This window comes from Puma concolor, chromosome F2, assembly GCF_028749965.1.
Source record: "Puma concolor isolate L17-30 chromosome F2, mPumCon1.1.hap2, whole genome shotgun sequence".
Taxonomy (NCBI): domain Eukaryota; kingdom Metazoa; phylum Chordata; class Mammalia; order Carnivora; family Felidae; genus Puma; species Puma concolor.
In genome coordinates this window covers 76,849,137-76,868,583 of record NC_141684.1, presented here as the reverse complement: position 1 = coordinate 76,868,583, position 19,447 = coordinate 76,849,137, and the positions used below count along the sequence as shown (strand labels likewise).

Sequence of the window (19,447 nt, the reverse complement as noted above, 5' to 3'; positions counted from 1 at the left end):
TTATTGCAACAGAGGAAACATGTAATGCTTGCGCCATTCCTGTGGAAAATCCCTGTTCAAACACTTTGCTGCTTAGGGTTTAATGTTGCTGCTAGAGAAAAGAGAGGGATCTGTCCGCCATGGCAGAGAAAATTCACAACTTCTGTCTGCCAGTCGTAGAAAGGGGTGTGGAAGGTGACACCGTCCCATCCCTCTGGCTTTGAAGCAGAGCCCTCTTTGCTTCTTACCCCACCGGTCAGGAGGTTCAAATCTGTGTACCTGCGTGAACAAAAGGCTGAAATAGACATGTAGACGATGAAGCCCAGGGTGTTTGTCTTAATCCATTTGGGCTGCTATACGGTGGCTTACACACAACGGAAATTTACTTCTAGCTCTGGAGGCCTGAGGTCTGGCGCCAGTATGGTTGGGCTTGGGTGAGGGACCTATTCCAGGTTTCCAGGTTGCTGACTTGCAACCTCTCGTTGTGTCCTCACGTGGGAGAAGAAGGATGAGAAAGCTCTGGGGTTGCTTTCGTAAGGCACTAACCCCACTCGTGTGGGTTCCACCTTCCTGACTCTATGCCCCCTCAGAGGCCCCCCTCCTAGTGCCATCACACTGGAGGGTTTGCATTTCAACATAGGAATCTGGGGGACATAATAGTGGGAAGCTTTGAATGTCGTGAAATGTGGTTTTGTGTAGAGAGTGAAGGGAGAGAGTAAATCCTCGTCCCATTGTCTTTAGGTCTCTCGCTACCCTGAAATGCCCCTTTCCTTGTTTGTTTTAAAAGAACCAAAATGAGGCCGAGCTTAGAGAAGGGAGAATTCCCCTGATTTGACAAGCAAGTAATATACAAGGTTTTGTCCCTTTTGCTCTGCTGTGATGTGCAGAAGTACGGTTTTCTGTGCAATCGTTACTCCTTCCAACCAAAGCCTGACCTTGCCTTTGCACGCCTACACTTCAACAGCGTCCTTGGTGCAGGGCCCTCCTGCCTGCCTTTTGCCTGTACTTGATGGTCCCCAGACCCACCTTCAGCAGATTATCATCGACACTCCTTACAGTTTTCACAAAACACACCATTCCTTGACACCTGGACTAGTTTAAGTCAACATTTGCTGTATCTCCACAGCTCTCTTGTAGTTCCCCCCACATCTGACACTAACATTTTAGAGACCTGAATCCGTGTGTGACATGTAGTGTGTGTGCTGTTTGCTCTCTGACAGAAGGGGTTATATGGGTCTTACACGTTGTTCCTTCCTCAGCACTGGGCACCAGCCAGACTCAGACCCTCCGATATCTGTGAAGTGGGTCAAAGGGATAGTGGGTTCCAAACACATACTCCAGACCTCAGATATCTCCAGCCATTGTTTAAAAAAATCGGTAGAAGCCAGGAATTCAAAAAGTTAGGGGTGGGGAACACTAAAGTTTCCAGGTTTCAACTGATCCAGGTTTATAATTTGATCTTGAGGTTTTTCATTGAACTCAGGATTGCATAGCTAACCCAAATGGAAAGCTCACTTGCAACATATTTGCTCTGTTCACAGAATCCAACAAGACTTAGCTTCTGATCCTTCCTCACCAGAGACCTGAATTGCAGTCTTGGAGAGGGAGCTCAGTTATAATTGCATAAAAACATTTTGTAAAACACCAAGATTTGTGGAGTCAGTTTCAAGAACAGTTTGTATCCTCGTGTCTGAAACTTGTCCGTAAATTACAGAGTGGGCACAATTGAGTTACAGCAAGACCAAGAGAAAAACTTACAAATGTCATCAATAGCATGAGACATGTGTACATTCACCAGGTTTTTATTTCCTTATAAAACACACATATTTTCTGCCAGATATATCGGCTCCAACAACGTAATAACACAGACTCATGCTCACATGTCTCATCCTCATGCGTGGCTGCTCAGTAATCCACCTTAGAAACATCCATAAAGCTATTTAAGTCTTCACTTCCATTGGTTTTCCTTTGTCTCTTAAGTATATGTTAATTTTACATCTCAAGCATAAGAGTAGATTCTCATTTACATGATTCTAGGTACTTCACTTCCTCCTTCCTCCTTCATTTCTCCTTCTTTTACATTTATTTACTTATATCTGTCTGTCTGTCTATCTATCTATCTATCTATCTATCATCTATCATCTATCATCTATCTGTTACCTATCTACCATTTGTCTGTTGAATTAGAGAGTAAAGGACATAGAAATGATATTTTCGATAATTCTCCAAAGACTCAAGCTATAGTTAGTTCAGTTTCTTAAATGCCTGTGGGAAGTCATTCTTACTAATCCATCTGGCCAACAGATTTTATTGGTATCAACACTTCTGTGCCACAAGTCAAAATTTAGGGTTTTTTTCTTGTTTTCTCTGAGAATCTTATTGTGGTGATGGTGAGAAGCTATGAAGGGGAAATCTAGTCCCAACTCCTCTAGCTTGAAGACCAGGAAAGTAAGTCACGGTTTGAGCATGAAGGTGAAGACTTATGCGTTGAACTCTAATTACAGTCGTCCCCACCCCCCTTATCCACGGTTCTGCTTTCTGCGGCCTCAGTTACCCATGGCCGACCGTGGTCAGAAAGCAGATGGTCCTCCTGACTTGTCATCAGGTCAGTAGAAGTCAGTGCTGCGTCACAGTGCCTACGTCAGTCCCCTCACTACATCTCGTCATGTAGGCATTTTATCATCTCACATTATCACAAGAAGAAGAATTGAGTACAGTGCAATAAGTTATTTAGAGAGAGAGAGGCCATATTCACGTAACTTTTATGACAGTATGTTGTTACAATTGTCCTATTTTATTACGAGTTATTGTTGTTACTCTCTTACGGTCTCTAATTTATAAATTAAACGATCATAGGTGTGTATGTATAGGAAAAAACATAATATGAATCGGGTTCAGCATTACCTGCGGTTTCAGGCATCCACTGAAATCTAGGAGTCTTGGAATGGATCCCTATGGATCACGGGGTGATTGTGTACCTAAATTGTTTCCAGCAGTTTCCTAAGTCTACTGATGGTGGGCAATCAAATCAGTATCTACCTTGTTCCTGTGGAATATATTTCACTCTTCGTTACCTGGACTCGGGGACAGAGCTAATTGGCTGCATCTTAGAATGCTGAGAAAAGAGCTCCAGGCCTTAGGTTTGTCACCTTATTTGGGGGGACTGAGTTTCATGAACAGCCTTCCCATACACGTTAGGGATGTGCTGACTCAGTGTCTGGATGCACCCTGAAGACTTCTCTGTCTTTACTCCTCAACAAGCTCAGTCTCTTCCGGCTCAAGTCAGAGTGACTTCTCCTGTACTCATTCAGTCTATTTTTTTGTGTTACCATGTCTGTGCTGTACTGTTTAACTGTACCAAAGTGTAGTGTCAGCATTTACAGAAATGGTTAACCTTTGCTCCAAATGCAAATGGAAATACAGTGCCATGGTAAAACCAGGCCACTGCCTGGAGAGCACGGGGGTATTGGAATGGATGCTGTCCACTCTCTTACACTTAGAGCAAAATGACAAAAACATTCCATTTCAGCAGATGTAAAGGACGTTTTAATTTAATCATCTGTTGTTTAATCATCTGTAACATTGTTTAATTGTTTGGTCTCACGCATGCGTTTGCTCTTACACATGATTAATATTACTTAGTCCCCCGGAAAATACTGTAGAACATTTGAGAGCTGGTCCTCAGAGGTACAGTCACACACATGTGCTCATACATATGACATCCGCACACATTTGCTTGATAAAGCGCAGACTATATCTACACAGGGGGTGATAATACAGGAAGTGAAGGGGGAAGGAAGAAAGGAGGAAAGATTGATTTACTCCTATGTTTCACCAGGTATACTGTTTCTGCTTTGTTTTGTTTTGTCTTGTGTTCCTATGTGGATCAGGTTCACCTCTTGAGATAGGATTGTCCAGCCGTTTTGGGGTGCTATGCAGTGGGAAGTATATGCACTATAAAATCCAAGCATCTTGAGTTAAAATTCCTGCTTGAAATTTAAGGGCCACGGAGCTTTGGGCAAAAGACATCACCTCTCTGAAGCTCAGTTTCCTCTTTTTAAAATGGAGACAATTATGTGTATCTCCTAGGGTTGCTGTAAGGATTTAAGATAACATATGTGAAGTGTTTGGCAGACAATCTCCTTTTCTCAACATGTTCTCATCACTGGTTTATTAGACCAGATAAACATCTTGAATCCTGACTTCGATTTTGATTATAAGACTGGATTCATTTTAAATGAAAACCCCCAAATTCTTATTATTGTAATTCTGAAAAATGGAGTAGGAAATTCTCCAAGAAGTTCATGGAATACGAAGAAGGAAGAAAGCTTTTAAGTGACACCAACCTAGAATGAGTGGGCACTCAAAATAAACCAAAAGCAAACAAAACAAAACAAAAGCAACAATGCAAACAAATCAACCCCCAAATAACTCAGAGTAACGGCACTCAGAGTGTTGTCTTTGGTGCCCATATAGCATGTAGTAGATGGTGGTTTCTCTATGGAGAACAAGGTGCGTGATGGATGATCATTAGCACATAAAACCTGGTGTGTTTGCTCAGAACTCACCATGTAAGTTCTGTGGCCAATAGGCCCCGTAATGGGACTCTGTCTGTTGGTGGGAGTCATGAATGTGGAATTTAGTTTCCCAGTTTGCCCCATGAGGTTAAGAGCCCTGTTTCTTGTGTTTTCAAAGCTCTCTCTCTCTCTCAGGTGTGCTGGTTACTTAACCCTCTTTCATTTGGTAAAATTTTTACTTTGTTAAGCGGACGTTGGAGAGGTTTACCATGATCACAAAATGGTGATGCCCATGGGCCCATTAAAAACAGTGGAAATAATGCCTAAAAAACTCCACATACAGGCCAGCCTTTCTTTTGTAATGTAGGTAATTTCATAAACATATACACCCCTCTCTCCCCTAACCCACAACCACAGAATTCTCTCCTTTATGGCCAAATTATTCTTTTATAAGTCTGTTTATGGGAGAACTATTTTCAAAATATTCTGGGACATATTTGTTGAATGTCTCAAAGGTTTAGAAAAGCTTATTGTCTAGTTCTCAAGTTAAAATCAAGCCTTAAAACTCTCTTCTTCAAAGATCATCAAAAATCTTCTTCAAAAATCATCACTTTGATTTTAGTAATGGTTTCATGGGTATATGCCTATGTCCAAACCCATCAAATTATGTACATTAAATATGTACAGTTTTTGTATATCAACTATAAATAAAGCTGTTAAAAACTAATTAGAAACTCTCTTCTTTTACTTTTATTAAATTAAATAAAAAATAATCTATTGACCATTATTTAATTTCCACACCAACTCAATAAAAGTTCACTCTTGATATTCTAGACTATGAATATGTCCAGTATTGATTTATTATACTCCAGACAATGTAATTTGATAGCAATATTTCTAACGTAAGATGTGAATATTGAAGTAGATTTCCAAGGAAGTCTGGAATTTTCTTCATGGACCGGGATGGTCCATTTGTAGACCTCTTATTCTCAAGATGAATAGACTAGATAACATTGCAAACTGCTCCCCAGCCCTTTAATTCTTGTAGTATTTTCACAATAATATAAATGTGTGTGGGGAGGGATGGGTGGCAGTGAGTGAGAGAGAGAGAGAGGGAGAGAGAGAATGAAGAATACTAGTTCTGATATTGTAAATTTAAAAAACAGATGCCTGCTTTGAAGTTCTATTTGCTAATGTTAATGTTTTCCAGAACAATAGTTCATATTTGGCTCAGTTGTAGGTAATTATTATAATGGGGATTAACTTATGTCTAGACATGAACAGTTTGCCTTAGCTGCTAATGGGATTATTACTTCTGAAATTTTAATACAACATGGCTATGAACCTGTAGCATACTGATATATCTTAATTTGACCATAACCTTGTCTGCGTGTTACAGATTTCTTGTCTACTAGCTTTGAAATGGCTGCTGAGTCTTAACTCTGTCTTTCACAGGTATAAATGTGAAGCCTTGGGGGATTTCACTTACAAAGAAAGATAGATTCTTAAAAATAAAACCCTTACTCTCCAATTATAAGCAATACCAAAGAGAGAAAGGCATATTTAATAAAGTCACTGTAACTACATAGAGATTTAGCTGATGAACTAAAATTTTGAAAGCTATTCTAAAATGCATAGAACACATAGAAACAAATAGGAGCTTTCCTTTTTCTTTCTTCTCTTTCCTCCCCCCCCCCCCCCCCCACACACACACACACACAAAGGAGTTTATTCGAGAATAGCAGAGAATTGCAATTCGGGACATGCAGGAGCTTTCAAAATATGTCTTCATAAATCTAAGGCTTTGTACAACTAGAGACATGTGGAAAATGCTAAGGGCCATTAAAAGCCAGGAAGAAGACAGGAATGAAGGTATAGACTCCCTGCTTGTGTCAGATGGATAATGTGAACACAAACCAGGAGAGAGGCGCAGGTACCAAACTGTGATGGGATTTCAGTGAGAATACTGTCTCACCTGGAAATATAAAGGTAGACTTTCAGCCCAAGAAATTAAGGATGTGGTCAGATAAAATATGGGGAATAGAATACACCTCCAGATATGTTCAGAATCCCTTTTCATTTCCATTTCCAACACCCTAGTCGAGGTCCCCATGTTCTGTCACTCAGATGAAGCAACGGTCGCTTTGCTTCTTCTTTTACTCCGGTGCAGTCTTTCCTTTGCAGAGCAGTCAGTGAAATTTTTTTAAGCCACAAATCAGATCAGGTAATGTCCTGCTTACAGTCCCACCCCTGACAAATGGTACCTATCTGCCTCTTTGTCCTTCACCCAATCTGTGCTTCTCCTGGCTGCAAAAGCCCATTTAACTTCTTTCTGCTCAAAGCTTGAACAATCCCAACTCATTCCCACTTTAGGACTTTTAATAGATCATGGTAGCTGTTCCTTCCACATGCGATGCTTTCCCTCCTGATAGCCACCAACCAATATCTTTACATCATCCGCACCTCTGCCTGAACATCACTTTCTCAGAGAGGCCTTCCCTGGACATCCTATGTAGAATGGCCACCCATTCATCTGTGTAGGGGACTAAGCACCTCGTTGATTTTTTCTCATTTGTGTCTGTTGTCTCTCTCACCCCATTAGGTCTACAAGGGTTGGTACCCTATTTTATTCATTACTGTCTCTCCCGAGTACCTAGGACAGTGCCTGGTATGTAATAAGCTCTCAATAACACATTTGAATGACTGACTGACTGAATGAATGAATGAATGAATGTATGAATGATTAAGAGCTGGGAGAAATCAGAAACAAAGGAGCTTGATACAAATTAGAGTTGGAATGCTTTTGGAAAAGGTGGGGTCAAGTTGGAATTTTGCCCAGGGCTTGGAAAGGTGGAAGAGAGAACTGGGCACATACGCTGGGCTAGGGGATTGGTAGAAGGGCAAGACCTCTGGCCTTTGGAAGCTGGTGAGGAAAGAGTCAGCCTAGAAAGGAACTTATGTGGCAGGAAGTGGTAGGGAATGAGACTACACGGAGTAGTGTCCTATTAATGGCAGAAGGATTTGAAAACTACCCAGAAAGATCAGTGATTCTGACAAATAGAGTATATTCTGTGTATGTGTGTGTGTCGTGTGCAAAATAAAACTGTGTTTACTGCAGAGAAAGTGTAGTAAGTCACAATCAATTTTCTAAATGATTTCCTCACTTATATAGGAAAACATTTTGGTGGTGGTTGTTGTTAAATGACTCTAGAAACCCTTATTATTACATCTGTTAATTCTACAGATGTTCATATAGACATAAAGTAAAAGATTTTTCTCTAAAACCAATATACACTCTTCATTTTAATTTATTAGACTTGGGTTGTAGTATTACAGAATTCTACTTGCGGAAAAGGTCATAATTACTATGTGGCCTATTTTATTTTATTTTCACAAAAGAACCATGAAACCCTTTTCATGATTGGGACATGTGACAGTTCCTTATAGAGCTTGTATTTCCTGTCATAAAGCTTGACCAACCCAAATGCTTACAACCTGGGTTTCTCTATAAAATAAGAAAAAAAAAAAAAACACATAGAAATAAAAACTCAACCATTTTGAACATTGCAAAGATGCAATGTGTTAACAATTGCTGAGATCACTTTCTCATTCCAAGGTCATTTTAAGCTGCCTTGGTCAGGATTGAACTTGACTGACAGTTTTGAACCAAATGTGTGCTGGAGGCCTGCATTCTTAATTTGCATGCTTCCTGTGCAACCTTGGACTAGCTACTTTAGCTCAATTTCCTCAACTGTGAAATGGATTCAATAAACAGCGTCTTTGCAAAAATGCAAACTGTAGCTGAAATAAGCTGTACGTTAATGATGGCCTGTTCTGACAGGAGATTTCCTGTCCTCTCACTTCTACCAACACTAAGACATGCTATTTTATGAAAATCCCTCAGATTTATTTAGGTTGAGACTTTCTGTTCAGAATGGCATCTATCTCCCCACAAATGCATGAAGATTCAGTAGCCCTGAGACATTTCAGCACCAAAAACTGAGGATAGCAATAGACCTCTTGATGCAGAAGGGCATCTACGTGGAGCTGAGTCAGAATGCCAGGCTCAGCTTTGCTTCAGGAGAGCAGCTGCCCGGGGAAAGGTCATGAGGCCTGGGGTAGTAACCCTGCAGAGTCTCAGGGTGAACGCCCACTGGACAAGCCAGCTACTGGTTTTCCCCCCTGGGGAACTCCTTTGAGAGGCAAATTACTATTTGTTCTGCTTTGTCTTGAAGCCATAGGATGTTTTCTGCCAGGATCTCAGAACGAGGTAGATACTGCAAATCCCAGGAGACTCCAGCAAAAAAAAAAATGTAGGAGGAAATTGGCAGTGATAGACTGCATTCTGTGAGGTGGAGTCTTTAGGAGCAGAGCCCTGGAGATGGGGCTGGACGCCTGCAGGGAGCAGTCTGTGCTCAGGGGCTTGGAGGTTAGAAGGAGGGCTGGGGTGCGGTGGGATCAGGACAGTGCAGTGCCCTACTGCAGGGCCCAGAACACGTTTGGGAGATTGGTGTCCTCACAAGAGGAAGAGAAGCCATGGTCTCCAGGTATCCACAAGAGGAAACAGCAAGATGAGACGTAGAGCCGGCAATGTCTTCAAGACAAACAATGCAACAGTAGAGTGACAGTTCACATGTAAACTGGACGAGTGTGAGATAGCACCCCCCACGATTGAATCAGTGGTGTGGGGCATGCCAGCAGCGATCCCCTAGGATGAAATGAGAGAAAATGGAGAAAAGAAGGCAGGGGGAGAGGATCACGAACAGAAAGTAAACCAAGGTGTTTTGGAAAAAGAAACAAGAGAATAGGTAATAATGGCCATAAAAAATGATGGAACAAACTTTATAGAGCTATGGAAAGATTATCCTATATAAATGAAAGAGCTCTTCAGATTATACACAAAACCAGTAGAAAGGGACCCCCATCAGACACACCTTAGCAGCTTTTTGGAATGCTAAGATAACCCTGTAGATGTCTGTCCAAAAAAATAGATGCTGCCGAACCATACAAAAAAAATTTACATAAACATATGGACACCAATTTCAGTAGATTTCTACGTCTCAAATTATATTATTGGGGCACCTGGATGGCTCAGTCGGTTCAGCATCCGACCTCGGCTCAGGTCATGATCTCACGGTTCATGGATTCGAGCCTTGTGTCCCGCTCTGTGCTGACAGCTCAGAGCCTGGAGTCTGTTTCAGATTCTGTCTGTCTGTCTGTCTGTCTGTCTCTCTCTCTCTTCCCCTCCCCCACTCACCCACGGTCTCTCTCTCTCTCTGTCTCAAAAATAAACATTAAGAAAATTTTAAAGAAATTCTATTATTTATGGATTTGATTCCATATTCTGCTTTACTGTATAACAGAGGCCAATTTAATACTTTCCCAAACTCTGCCTTCTGATTTGTAGAAAGGGGGTACAGATATTAACTTCCTATGTTGGTTGTGGGGATGAAAGTATCAGCAGAGGCAGCCTCGGTGGTTGATAAAATTTCAGACCCTAGGAAAGGTAGGGAGCATAACTTAATGTATTCAATTGGAAATGTTAGTACGAACTCATGACCTTAAAAAGATGCATATTTTCTGGTCTGTCTCCACGAATTGTCCCTACAGCAGCCACATTTCCACCACCTGAAGCTCTCAGATGTCCCACATCTGTGTTTTGTCTCTGTGTTTTGTCTCTAATGTGTTTTGTCTCTAAATGCACGCTACTAAAAAGAACCAGAATACCTGCGTACGAAATTGATTCCATGTCTTTGAACCAAAACCAAAACAAAAACACCCAGAATTGGTCTGGAGTATCCTTTTGTTGTCTGGAATCCCAATGATAACTTCAGAAATGTCAAGGACAGTGCTGAAGGAGAGAAGAACAAATGTACTAGCTAAGCTGCAAGTACCATCTTCATAATAGTGATAATAATCATAATAGTTAATTGAAAAAAGTGGAGACTGTGAACAGCTATGAATTAGTAATTATATTCAAAAGAGAAAAGTGGGTATAAAATGCACAAAATGTAGTTATAATACGAAGAAGGGTGTATATAATAGTGTATGTTTAATTATTTACCGATTTTAATAAATAAAGGAGTGTTAATAAATGGGATTCCTAAAAAGCCCTGTGCCGTGTGAAATTTTAATAAATTCACTTCAATAAAAGATGTAAACAATCTGCAAAATGCAACAGAAAAAAAAGTACCCAGAGAGTAGCATATTTGGTTGCAGGAATCATTTTTCAGTATATCCACTGTGATTTTGGATAATGTGGATGTCATTCATAGCATCGTTTTTATTACCTGGAATATAAAAGAAAGAAATTGGAAAAAAAATGAATCATTAACAATTTAATTTAAATTATGAGTAAATTCAAACTCTCTTACACTTTGCAAATTGTTTATATCTTATATAGATGCAAACGTACTAAAATTAAAACTGCACATTTAATTTCTCTTATGGATATATCGAATATATGAGTATTTTGTTACTTATTTTAATTATGTATTATTTATAAGTACGAAAACGTATGTATTTCTGTCTGTGTGGGAAGGGAGGAAACAATACAGAGAATTGTAATTCAAATAATCCAGGAAAAAGTAGATATTACGCTGAGCTGAAGAAGGTCTGCCTTCACCTGCTGACATCAGAATTAAAGCAGTAGGTCACTGTGTGCTCCAAAAATGGCAAATTAGCCAAATGCCTAGAGGAGAAATAAATGTGGACAAATTCTCTTCTCTCCTAAGAGATGAGGCCTCTAGATGGTCTTGCTCATCGTAACAAAATGCTAGTAAGTACGTATTTGTTGACCTTTTTATTATTATATAATTATAGAGTCACAGGAAGTTGCAAAGAAAGTTCACAGAGACCCCATGCACCCACTTTCCTTCCCGTGGATTCATCTTACAAGTTACAGTTCAATATCAAACCAAGATTTCAGCATTTGTACAATCCGTGTGGATAGTTACGTGTCGTTTTATCAGGCGTGTAGATTCACGTAACCACCACCACAGTCATGACACGGAATCATTTCATCCCCCCAAAGGTCTCCCTTTACACTCCCAGACCCCACTGCCGTTCATGCACCATTCCTAACCAACACTGTTCTGTTTTCAATCTCTATTACCTTGTCATCTTGAGGACGTTATATAATTGGAATCATACAGCTACATTAGGCTTTTGTTTTTCATTTAGCACAGTGCCCCTTGAGATCCACCCAAGTTGTGTTCTGTATTGGTAGTTTTTTTTCCTTTTTGTGGCTGAGTAGTAGTCAATGTCAGCTACTCTGGCACTGGTGAAGGTGGAACCGAAATACAGAACTGACCACAATCTGTTTATATTTGTCCAAGATGTATCAAAAGTTATGAAAAAAATCCAGAAAAAAAAAAATCTCTGGTGTGTTGGAATAAGTCAAAGATCCATGGTATGGGCCAATGGTTTTAGCCTTAATCACACAACCCTTTTTGTAAAGATGACAGCATTTGTTTCCCAACAGAATTCATTCACTCTCAAAAATACAGATGGTAAAATAAGGTAAAAGCCATTTGTTTCCCATTCATTTGGGCAGCACTAATTGGATTGCATATCATTACTAAATTTTTAAAAAAGCAACAGTGGGGGAGGGGGGCGCCTGGGTGGTTCAGTCGGTTAAGTGTCCGACTTCGGCTCAGGTCATGATCTTGTACTTTGTGAGTTCAAGCCCCCCCCCCCCCCCCCCCCCATCGGACTCTGTGCTGACAGCTCAGAGCCTGGAGCCTGCTTAGGATTCTGTGTCTCCTTCTCTCTCTGTCCCTCCCCTGCTCATGCTCTGTTTCTGTCTGTCTCTTAAAAATAAATAAACATTAAAACAAATTAAAAACGTAAATAAAAAGCAACAACTGGGAGGTACGATTAAGAACTTTTTTCTCGTTCCTGGGGCTTGGCTATTTACTAGGAGTATGTCATAGCAAATTATCATAGTTTTGCAAATTAACATCCATTTTTTTCATCCAGCAGAATTTTGATAGCAAAAAGAATGAAAGAAACATGAAAATTTAAAAATATCAAAAATTAAATTATTTATTCAACAAATGTTATATTCATTTTTACATGCCAAATGCTTATACATACTACGGATACAGAAAGGAAAAGAGACCTTAGGTCCTCACAAAGTTGAGTCCAGTGGAGAAGATAAAGTCAACAACCAAAAAATACCAAATACTGAAGTTTTCTCAAGAAATTAAGACTAGAGTGCATAATGTACCCACAATTAGCTTAGAGCTAGTAGCTTCCAAGTCTTTAGAGACTCTGGGTAGCCAGTTGTATGAGAAGCTGTTTACCCTGAAAGATGAGGTCAGTGTCAGGGACTGGGTACTGGGAAAACCTGGTCACATCTGAGATAATGAGGTGCTTTAAATCTTTTAAGACTGGTGAGACCAGGGCTTTTGAACTTGACTTGTGACTGGCACCAACAATAAAAAAATAAGGCATTCTTCAATTCAGGCACTCTTGTCTGGTTTCAGAAGGAAGCCTAAACGTTTTAGGACACAAGGTTCCCCCCTTTAAAAAAATCTATTATTTACTCATTGAGTCAGGAAACGTTTCTTTTGCAGCTCTTTCAAGGGGAATGACATTGGCATACAGAAAACGCCAGAGGGCAGTGCTTCTGGAAAAGTACTCGCCAATGATAGCCAATGAATAATTATGGGCCTATCAGGACTTCCTATCTCTTTGCTGGGCACACTGGGACTGATTAACATCCGGAACACGTTTGCCTAAGACTGGCGGAGGAGAAAAGCCTCTTAGTTTTTATTTTCCTGTTGTATAATGTAACAAGTTGTTTATGCTTTTGGTTTTTGTATGTTTATTTTTAGCAGCGTGACTTACTTTCTCTTAAAAATTTACCCTGATAATGTTCAGTGTTTCTAACATATTAGAGCCCAGGTTGCCAGTCTACACTTGCACATTCCTGTCCGGAGCTTTTAAGCCATAATGTTCTTTTTAATTTTTTTTTTTTCAACGTTTATTTATTTTTGGGACAGAGAGAGACAGAGCATGAACGGGCGAGGGGCAGAAAGAGAGGGAGACACAGAATCGGAAACAGGCTCCAGGCTCTGAGCCATCAGCCCAGAGCCCGACGCGGGGCTCGAACTCACGGACCGCGAGATCGTGACCTGGCTGAAGTCAGACACTTAACCGACTGCGCCACCCAGGCGCCCCTATAATGTTCTTTTTGAAAGACGATAAATACGTAAAATGAGATATCTGTATAAATTGAGACATGGGGTGGGGGGGAAATGCCCCCAGATGGGATTTCAGTGATCACACAGCTAATTTGTGTTCCAGTATGCTTTTTCCAAACTATGGAAGTGTTCTTAAACAGAGAATACAGACTTTGCAGGCCATGGAATTGTCTTCCAGAATAGAATTTTTGTAAAAAGAATTCTTTTGCCATTTATTGAAAAAAATACTGACGTTTGCACGAAGAGATTTAGCATCTCCAAGTTAGAAAAATCCAACTGGTCAGTAATTCCCTATGCAAAAATGTCTGCATTAAGATCTACATCTAAAAGTAGATACCTGATGGTAGCTATATTTGTGGTGAGCACAGCATAACATATAGAGGAGTTGAATCACTATGTTGTACACCTGAAACTAATGTAACATTTTGTGTCAATTCTACTCAAAGAAAAAATTTTTTTTTAATTTGCTACAATTTTTTTCTGCAAACAAACAAAAAAACCCAACACTAGATATCTGAAGAGGGAATATGTTTTTTCCGTAAACTTTTTGTATGACTATTTCACAGATCCCCCAGTCATGTTGTTTTTCTAGAAAATACAGGTTATTCCTTCAAAGTTCTGTATCTGAACATTCTCTAATAGGCTGTACAACTTTTAGCGTACAAAAGCCTTCATCTTTGGAAAGGGAGGATATGCATTGTATTGTGCAATTTGCAAAAGGAATCTATTTTATTCAAGTTCATTTCTTGGCTTTGAGAATCTTTTCTGCTATTTTTTGCGTGACTATTTCCATTTTCATTGACAAATGAAAATGGCCTTTTTTTGTGATAATCCTCAAATTCTTTCTTGAGCACCCCTCAAATTACTACCTAATTTTCCCAACTATTTCAATCATGGGAGCTCCAAGAAAAGGGGTGGTCTGAACACAAGGTACAGGACGAGTCCTGGTTATTCTTTAGAGACCTCTCCACACCTCTCAATTCTCTTCTCTGTCCTGAGACCTGCATGGGCTGGCGGTCTATGAATTACAATGTGTTTTCACAAGATTATCTAATTTGGTCCTTACAAAAGCCCTCTTTTTGCAAAGAGAAACTTGAGACTCGGGGATATGAAATGACTGACATGAGAGCCCTCAGCCTCGGGCCTGGTTTTCCGATGACAAGCTCTGTGCTTTTCCTCTCATGCTCTGCTTCTGAGAACTAGCCCCCTGATCTATTAGGCCTACCCCGTGGTCAGGGATCCCATGCCAGCCAGTCCTGGGGATTCCGCTGGCTGCTGAGGACCTGATGGGGGGAGAGGGCTGACTTTACTCCGTTTATCTCCTTCTCCCATCTGCCCGGCTCAGTGCTGGAAGGTCAAAGGCACGGAAAAAGAATGCCTGCAGGTTTGAAGCATATGGACTTTAGTGGCCTTCTCCCTGCTGTATTTTTCACCTACTTCCTTCCATCCCCCTTTCGTTAAGAATAATAATAATTATTGGGGCGCCTGGGTGGCGCAGTCGGTTAAGCGTCCGACTTCAGCCAGGTCACGATCTCGCGGTCCGTGGGTTCGAGCCCCGCATCAGGCTCTGGGCTGATGGCTCAGAGCCTGGAGCCTGTTTCCGATTCTGTGTCTCCCTCTCTCTCTCTGCCCCTCCCCCGTTCATGCTCTGTCTCTCTCTGTCCCAAAAATAAATAAAAACGTTGAAAAAAAGAAAAAAAAAAAATTTAAAAAAAAAAAGAATAATAATAATTACTAAGACCACCACTCTTTGTTAAGGACCTAGCGTGTGTTTATTTGACACGTTTTCTCTAATTAATGCGTCCTTTATCTTCGCAGTCTCTCACTAAAGTGATTCTTAATTACTCCATTTTGTAAATGAGGGAACTGAAGTTGAGAGAGAAGATGGAACTTCCTCAAGATCCCAGTGCCAGGAGGTCTCAGTACTTGGGTTTGCGGGGCGTCCCTCTGTGTGCTTAGGTGTGGTGCTCTGTCCTCCAGCCCAAGTAGCTGCTCCTGGGCCGTTTCCTGGCAATGGCATCTGCATTTGCTAAGTACCTACGCATACCCGGAAGGGTACTAGACTCTGTTCAAAGGGAAGGAATAAAACCTAGAGTTGTAAAATTTCAGGAACAATAATCTCAGATGCAAGCAGTACGTTCACTCTCCTTGGTTTCGCTCATACCATTCTCTGTCTTCTCTCCTTCATAGACACGCTATTCCTCAAGGTCCAGGTTCCTTGCTACCTGCCCCACCTGTGCTAAACCATCTCATGGGGCGCCTGGGTGGCGCAGTCGGTCAAGCGTCCGACTTCAGCCAGGTCACGATCTCGCGGTCCGTGAGTTCGAGCCCCGCGTCGGGCTCTGGGCTGATGGCTCAGAGCCTGGAGCCTGTTTCCGGTTCTGAGTCTCCCTCTCTCTCTGCCCCTCCCCCGTTCATGCTCTGTCTCTCTCTGTCCCACAAATAAATAAACGTTTAAAAAAAAAAAATTTTAAACCATCTCATACTTTTCTTGCTTTATTTCTCACTTTGAACGTATTGGATTAGTGGTTCACAGGAATGCGAGAGCTGTTTTTTTCCCTGTTTATATGCTCGCTTAGAGCAGTGTGTGTTTGTAATACAAATTTGTTAAATGTTTAAAATGGCTTAATTTACTTAGTCTAGTTTAAAATATTCTTGGGAGTAGTATGTATGATAAACAGAATAATTTTTTTTAAAATGTGGGTATACAAAGTGCTTTATTTTCTTACTTAAACTCGATATAGACTTAATCCATTTTCAAGTACCCAAATCAGACATTTCAGATAACATTTTTTTAGATCTTCATGTTCTGGTTATGTAGTCGTGTATTGATATCCTTATGATTTTCAATATGTGACATTACAGCGATGGGAATGGGCTATATTTCTTCTGCCTTTCTCTTTCTGACCCTGTATCTAGCAATCCATATGCCTTTTTGGTCCTCAGGTTGAAAAAATTATTTTAATCTGTGACCACATACGACTTTAAGCATAATTCCCTTTCTGGAGAATAACTGAGCCATGATGGGGTCCATCTGTATGATGAAAAGCCATCCTACATTATAGAATAACTTTGTGTGTGTTTTCAAGTGTGGAAGTTAAATGGAGAAAACTAAAAACAGTTACGTGCAAGAATAATTTCTTGGCATATTGCATTTGAACTTTACTAAAGTTGAGGTGACCCAGGTTGACTACGTTAAGCCAAAACAAAGAGTTCCAAATGCGTTTGGCTAACATGTTAGAAGTAATTTGGGAACAATCTATAGCACTAGCCAGACTGTGGTACAGTCATTCGGTTCTGATTGTATTGGCTAACCCATGCACACATCGTGTGTGAATAATGATTTAGTTTCTAGACTACGCCACCATTTGGTTTTTGTTTACAATGACCTATTTTTACCATCAGGGAAAGACATAGGCTTTATTCATTTCAATTTTATATGTGATGCCCAAATACTAATTTTAATTTCCTACTGTGAATGCTGGACTCTGTCTTTAGATTAATCTTGTCTTTACATTAGGTAACTTTAGGAATTTTCTAATTAGCCCACAACTCTGATTGATAAAACAATGGCTGCTAATACTTACTGAGTGCTGGTGTAGACTTTATAAGGTTTGTACTGTTATAGTGTTCAGATGGGGACGCGGAAGCTTAGAAAAGTGGACATACTTGCTGCCATCTACACAACCAGCAAGGGCAGGGGAACTTTCAACTCCAGATTTCACTTCAAAAACCAGGGTTTTAGCCACCACACAAATTTGCCTTTGAGCAGATTTTGAGATGTGCCTCTCCTTCTTTCCACCATCTGCAACTGTAACTCTGTAGGAGGCTAGTTATTTATACTGAGCACCAGTATTAGGATTTTCTACATGAGAGTATTTTTACAACCACTTTGTTCCAGAAATAATAGGAGGTGCCCAATTATTTAGCTCAAGTCTGTTGAACTTTTGTGCATCCTGACCAAAAGGAATTTTGGCTGCAGGACAGAATTTATTCACAACAATTATCACCCATACAGCAACCCAAAATTATATTACCAGTAAAAAATATTTTAGTAGAAAAAAAAATGTGGTAGGTCTGCATAAACTCTGGAGGAGTAACTTCCTGTGGCCACGTGAATGTTTATGGTAATACTAATACCAAAGGGGAGAAAACAAGTTAGGTGGAGGGAGACAGAATACCAGAAGCAAATGAAATTGTTTCTAATTATAGTGTTTCATGGTATGTAACTTAAGTACCTTAAAATAGGGAGATTAGCCTGATGAATCTAGGTGGGCCTAATCTAAATCGCATGAGCCCCTAAAAGCAAATATCTTTCTCCTGCTGGTAGTGGATGGAAAGCCAGGGATGCCAAGCATAACAAGGGGTCAGAGTGTCCTTTGTTGGCTTGGAGATGAAGGGTTACATGTCAAGGAAGAGGAACCTCGGTTCTAAATCCACAGGGAACTGGATTCTGCCACCAACCTGGATGAGCTTAGAAGCAGAATCCTCCTCTGAGTCTCCAGAGAAGAGCCTAGTTCAGCCCATACCTTGGGTTCATCTCGTGAGGCCCTGAGCAGAGAACACAGTTGAGCCACACGGTGCCTGGGTTTCTGACCCGTAGGAGTGAGAGGCAATGAAGGTCATTGTTTACAATAGAAAACTGATGTGGTAGAATAATCGATCAATTTTTTTTTCATATGAAAAGAAAAATATTGTTCCTTCTGAACAGTGGATGATACTTGATGATAGTTACCATGTCGGGTAATTAGTTGTTTGGTGAGGTGCAGAGGAATATAAGGCGGAATTACTTGTTAATCATGTTACCTACACTGTTGGCTATGTTGTCGTCTCTCCAGTACCACTGTTTCAGGGCTACGTGGTGAGCCCTGGTGTAAATCCAGAAGCATATATATATGGTTTCTTTTCCTCAGGATCCCTCCCTAATGGGAATATCCAATCTCTTGTAGACACCAGAGAAATAGATTCTCTTCTTCAGGCCTAACTACCGAGTAAGTCTTGTATATCAGTGATCACAAGAAAACATTTATTTTGCAAGGTAATAACAATGAGTTGTTAAAAAAAAAAAGATGTCGTGAACGCTAACTGGATTTAATCTGTTGGTTTCTCCATGGTCAATGGGCTCACGCTTTGCCATACGTAACAACATTTTACAGTGTTACAAGTAAATAGTTCTAAGGAAAATGAGTAAGGAGTATGTGTGGGGAAAATAGTGAGTTCAAAACTGAATATGGATTTTTGATTTGAAAAATCGAATCAGAAATGTGGGGACTTTCATTTCCCCTTTTTTTCCTTTGTGTTGCAGATTGATCTTAAAGATATTGGTGAAATCTGTAAAATACGCATTGGACATGACAACAGTTGACAGGATCCCGGGTGGTGTCTGGAAGAAATTAGCCTTGAAAATATAGACACGTGTGAGGTGTTTTGTCTCACTGTTGACTCCTGGATTGCCGAGAATGAAAATAATGGAGGTCCGTGGAAAGAGATACCCACTGTAAGAACCAAAAAAGCACCTTTGCCAGGTATATAATTTCCTTTCCTTCGCGATACGTATTAAAAATTAAAACTGTTGAGATGATTTAGAACAGAGATGGGCAACCTTTATCTGGAAAGGGCCAGGCACTAAATATATTATGCTGCCTGGACCATAAAGTCTCTCCAAACTGCCCAGCCTTGCCAGGGTTGTGAGGCAGCTGCTGTAGATAATATGTAAACTAACGGTGTGGCTGCATGCCAAGA

The 19,447-nt window shown here is 40.5% G+C and overlaps 1 protein-coding gene across 1 annotated transcript in view; it reads left to right on the top strand.

Moving 5' to 3' along the window:
* Positions 1–19,224, top strand: part of LOC147572123 (lipoxygenase homology domain-containing protein 1-like) — a 57,666-nt gene extending 38,442 nt beyond the window's left edge. The window contains exon 5 of the mRNA XM_086695925.1: positions 19,011–19,224. Coding sequence (XP_086552051.1) covers positions 19,011–19,070 — 60 coding nt within the window. The 3' untranslated portion in view covers positions 19,071–19,224. The remainder of the gene's footprint in view (positions 1–19,010) is intronic.
* Positions 19,225–19,447: the final 223 nt, after the last annotated feature.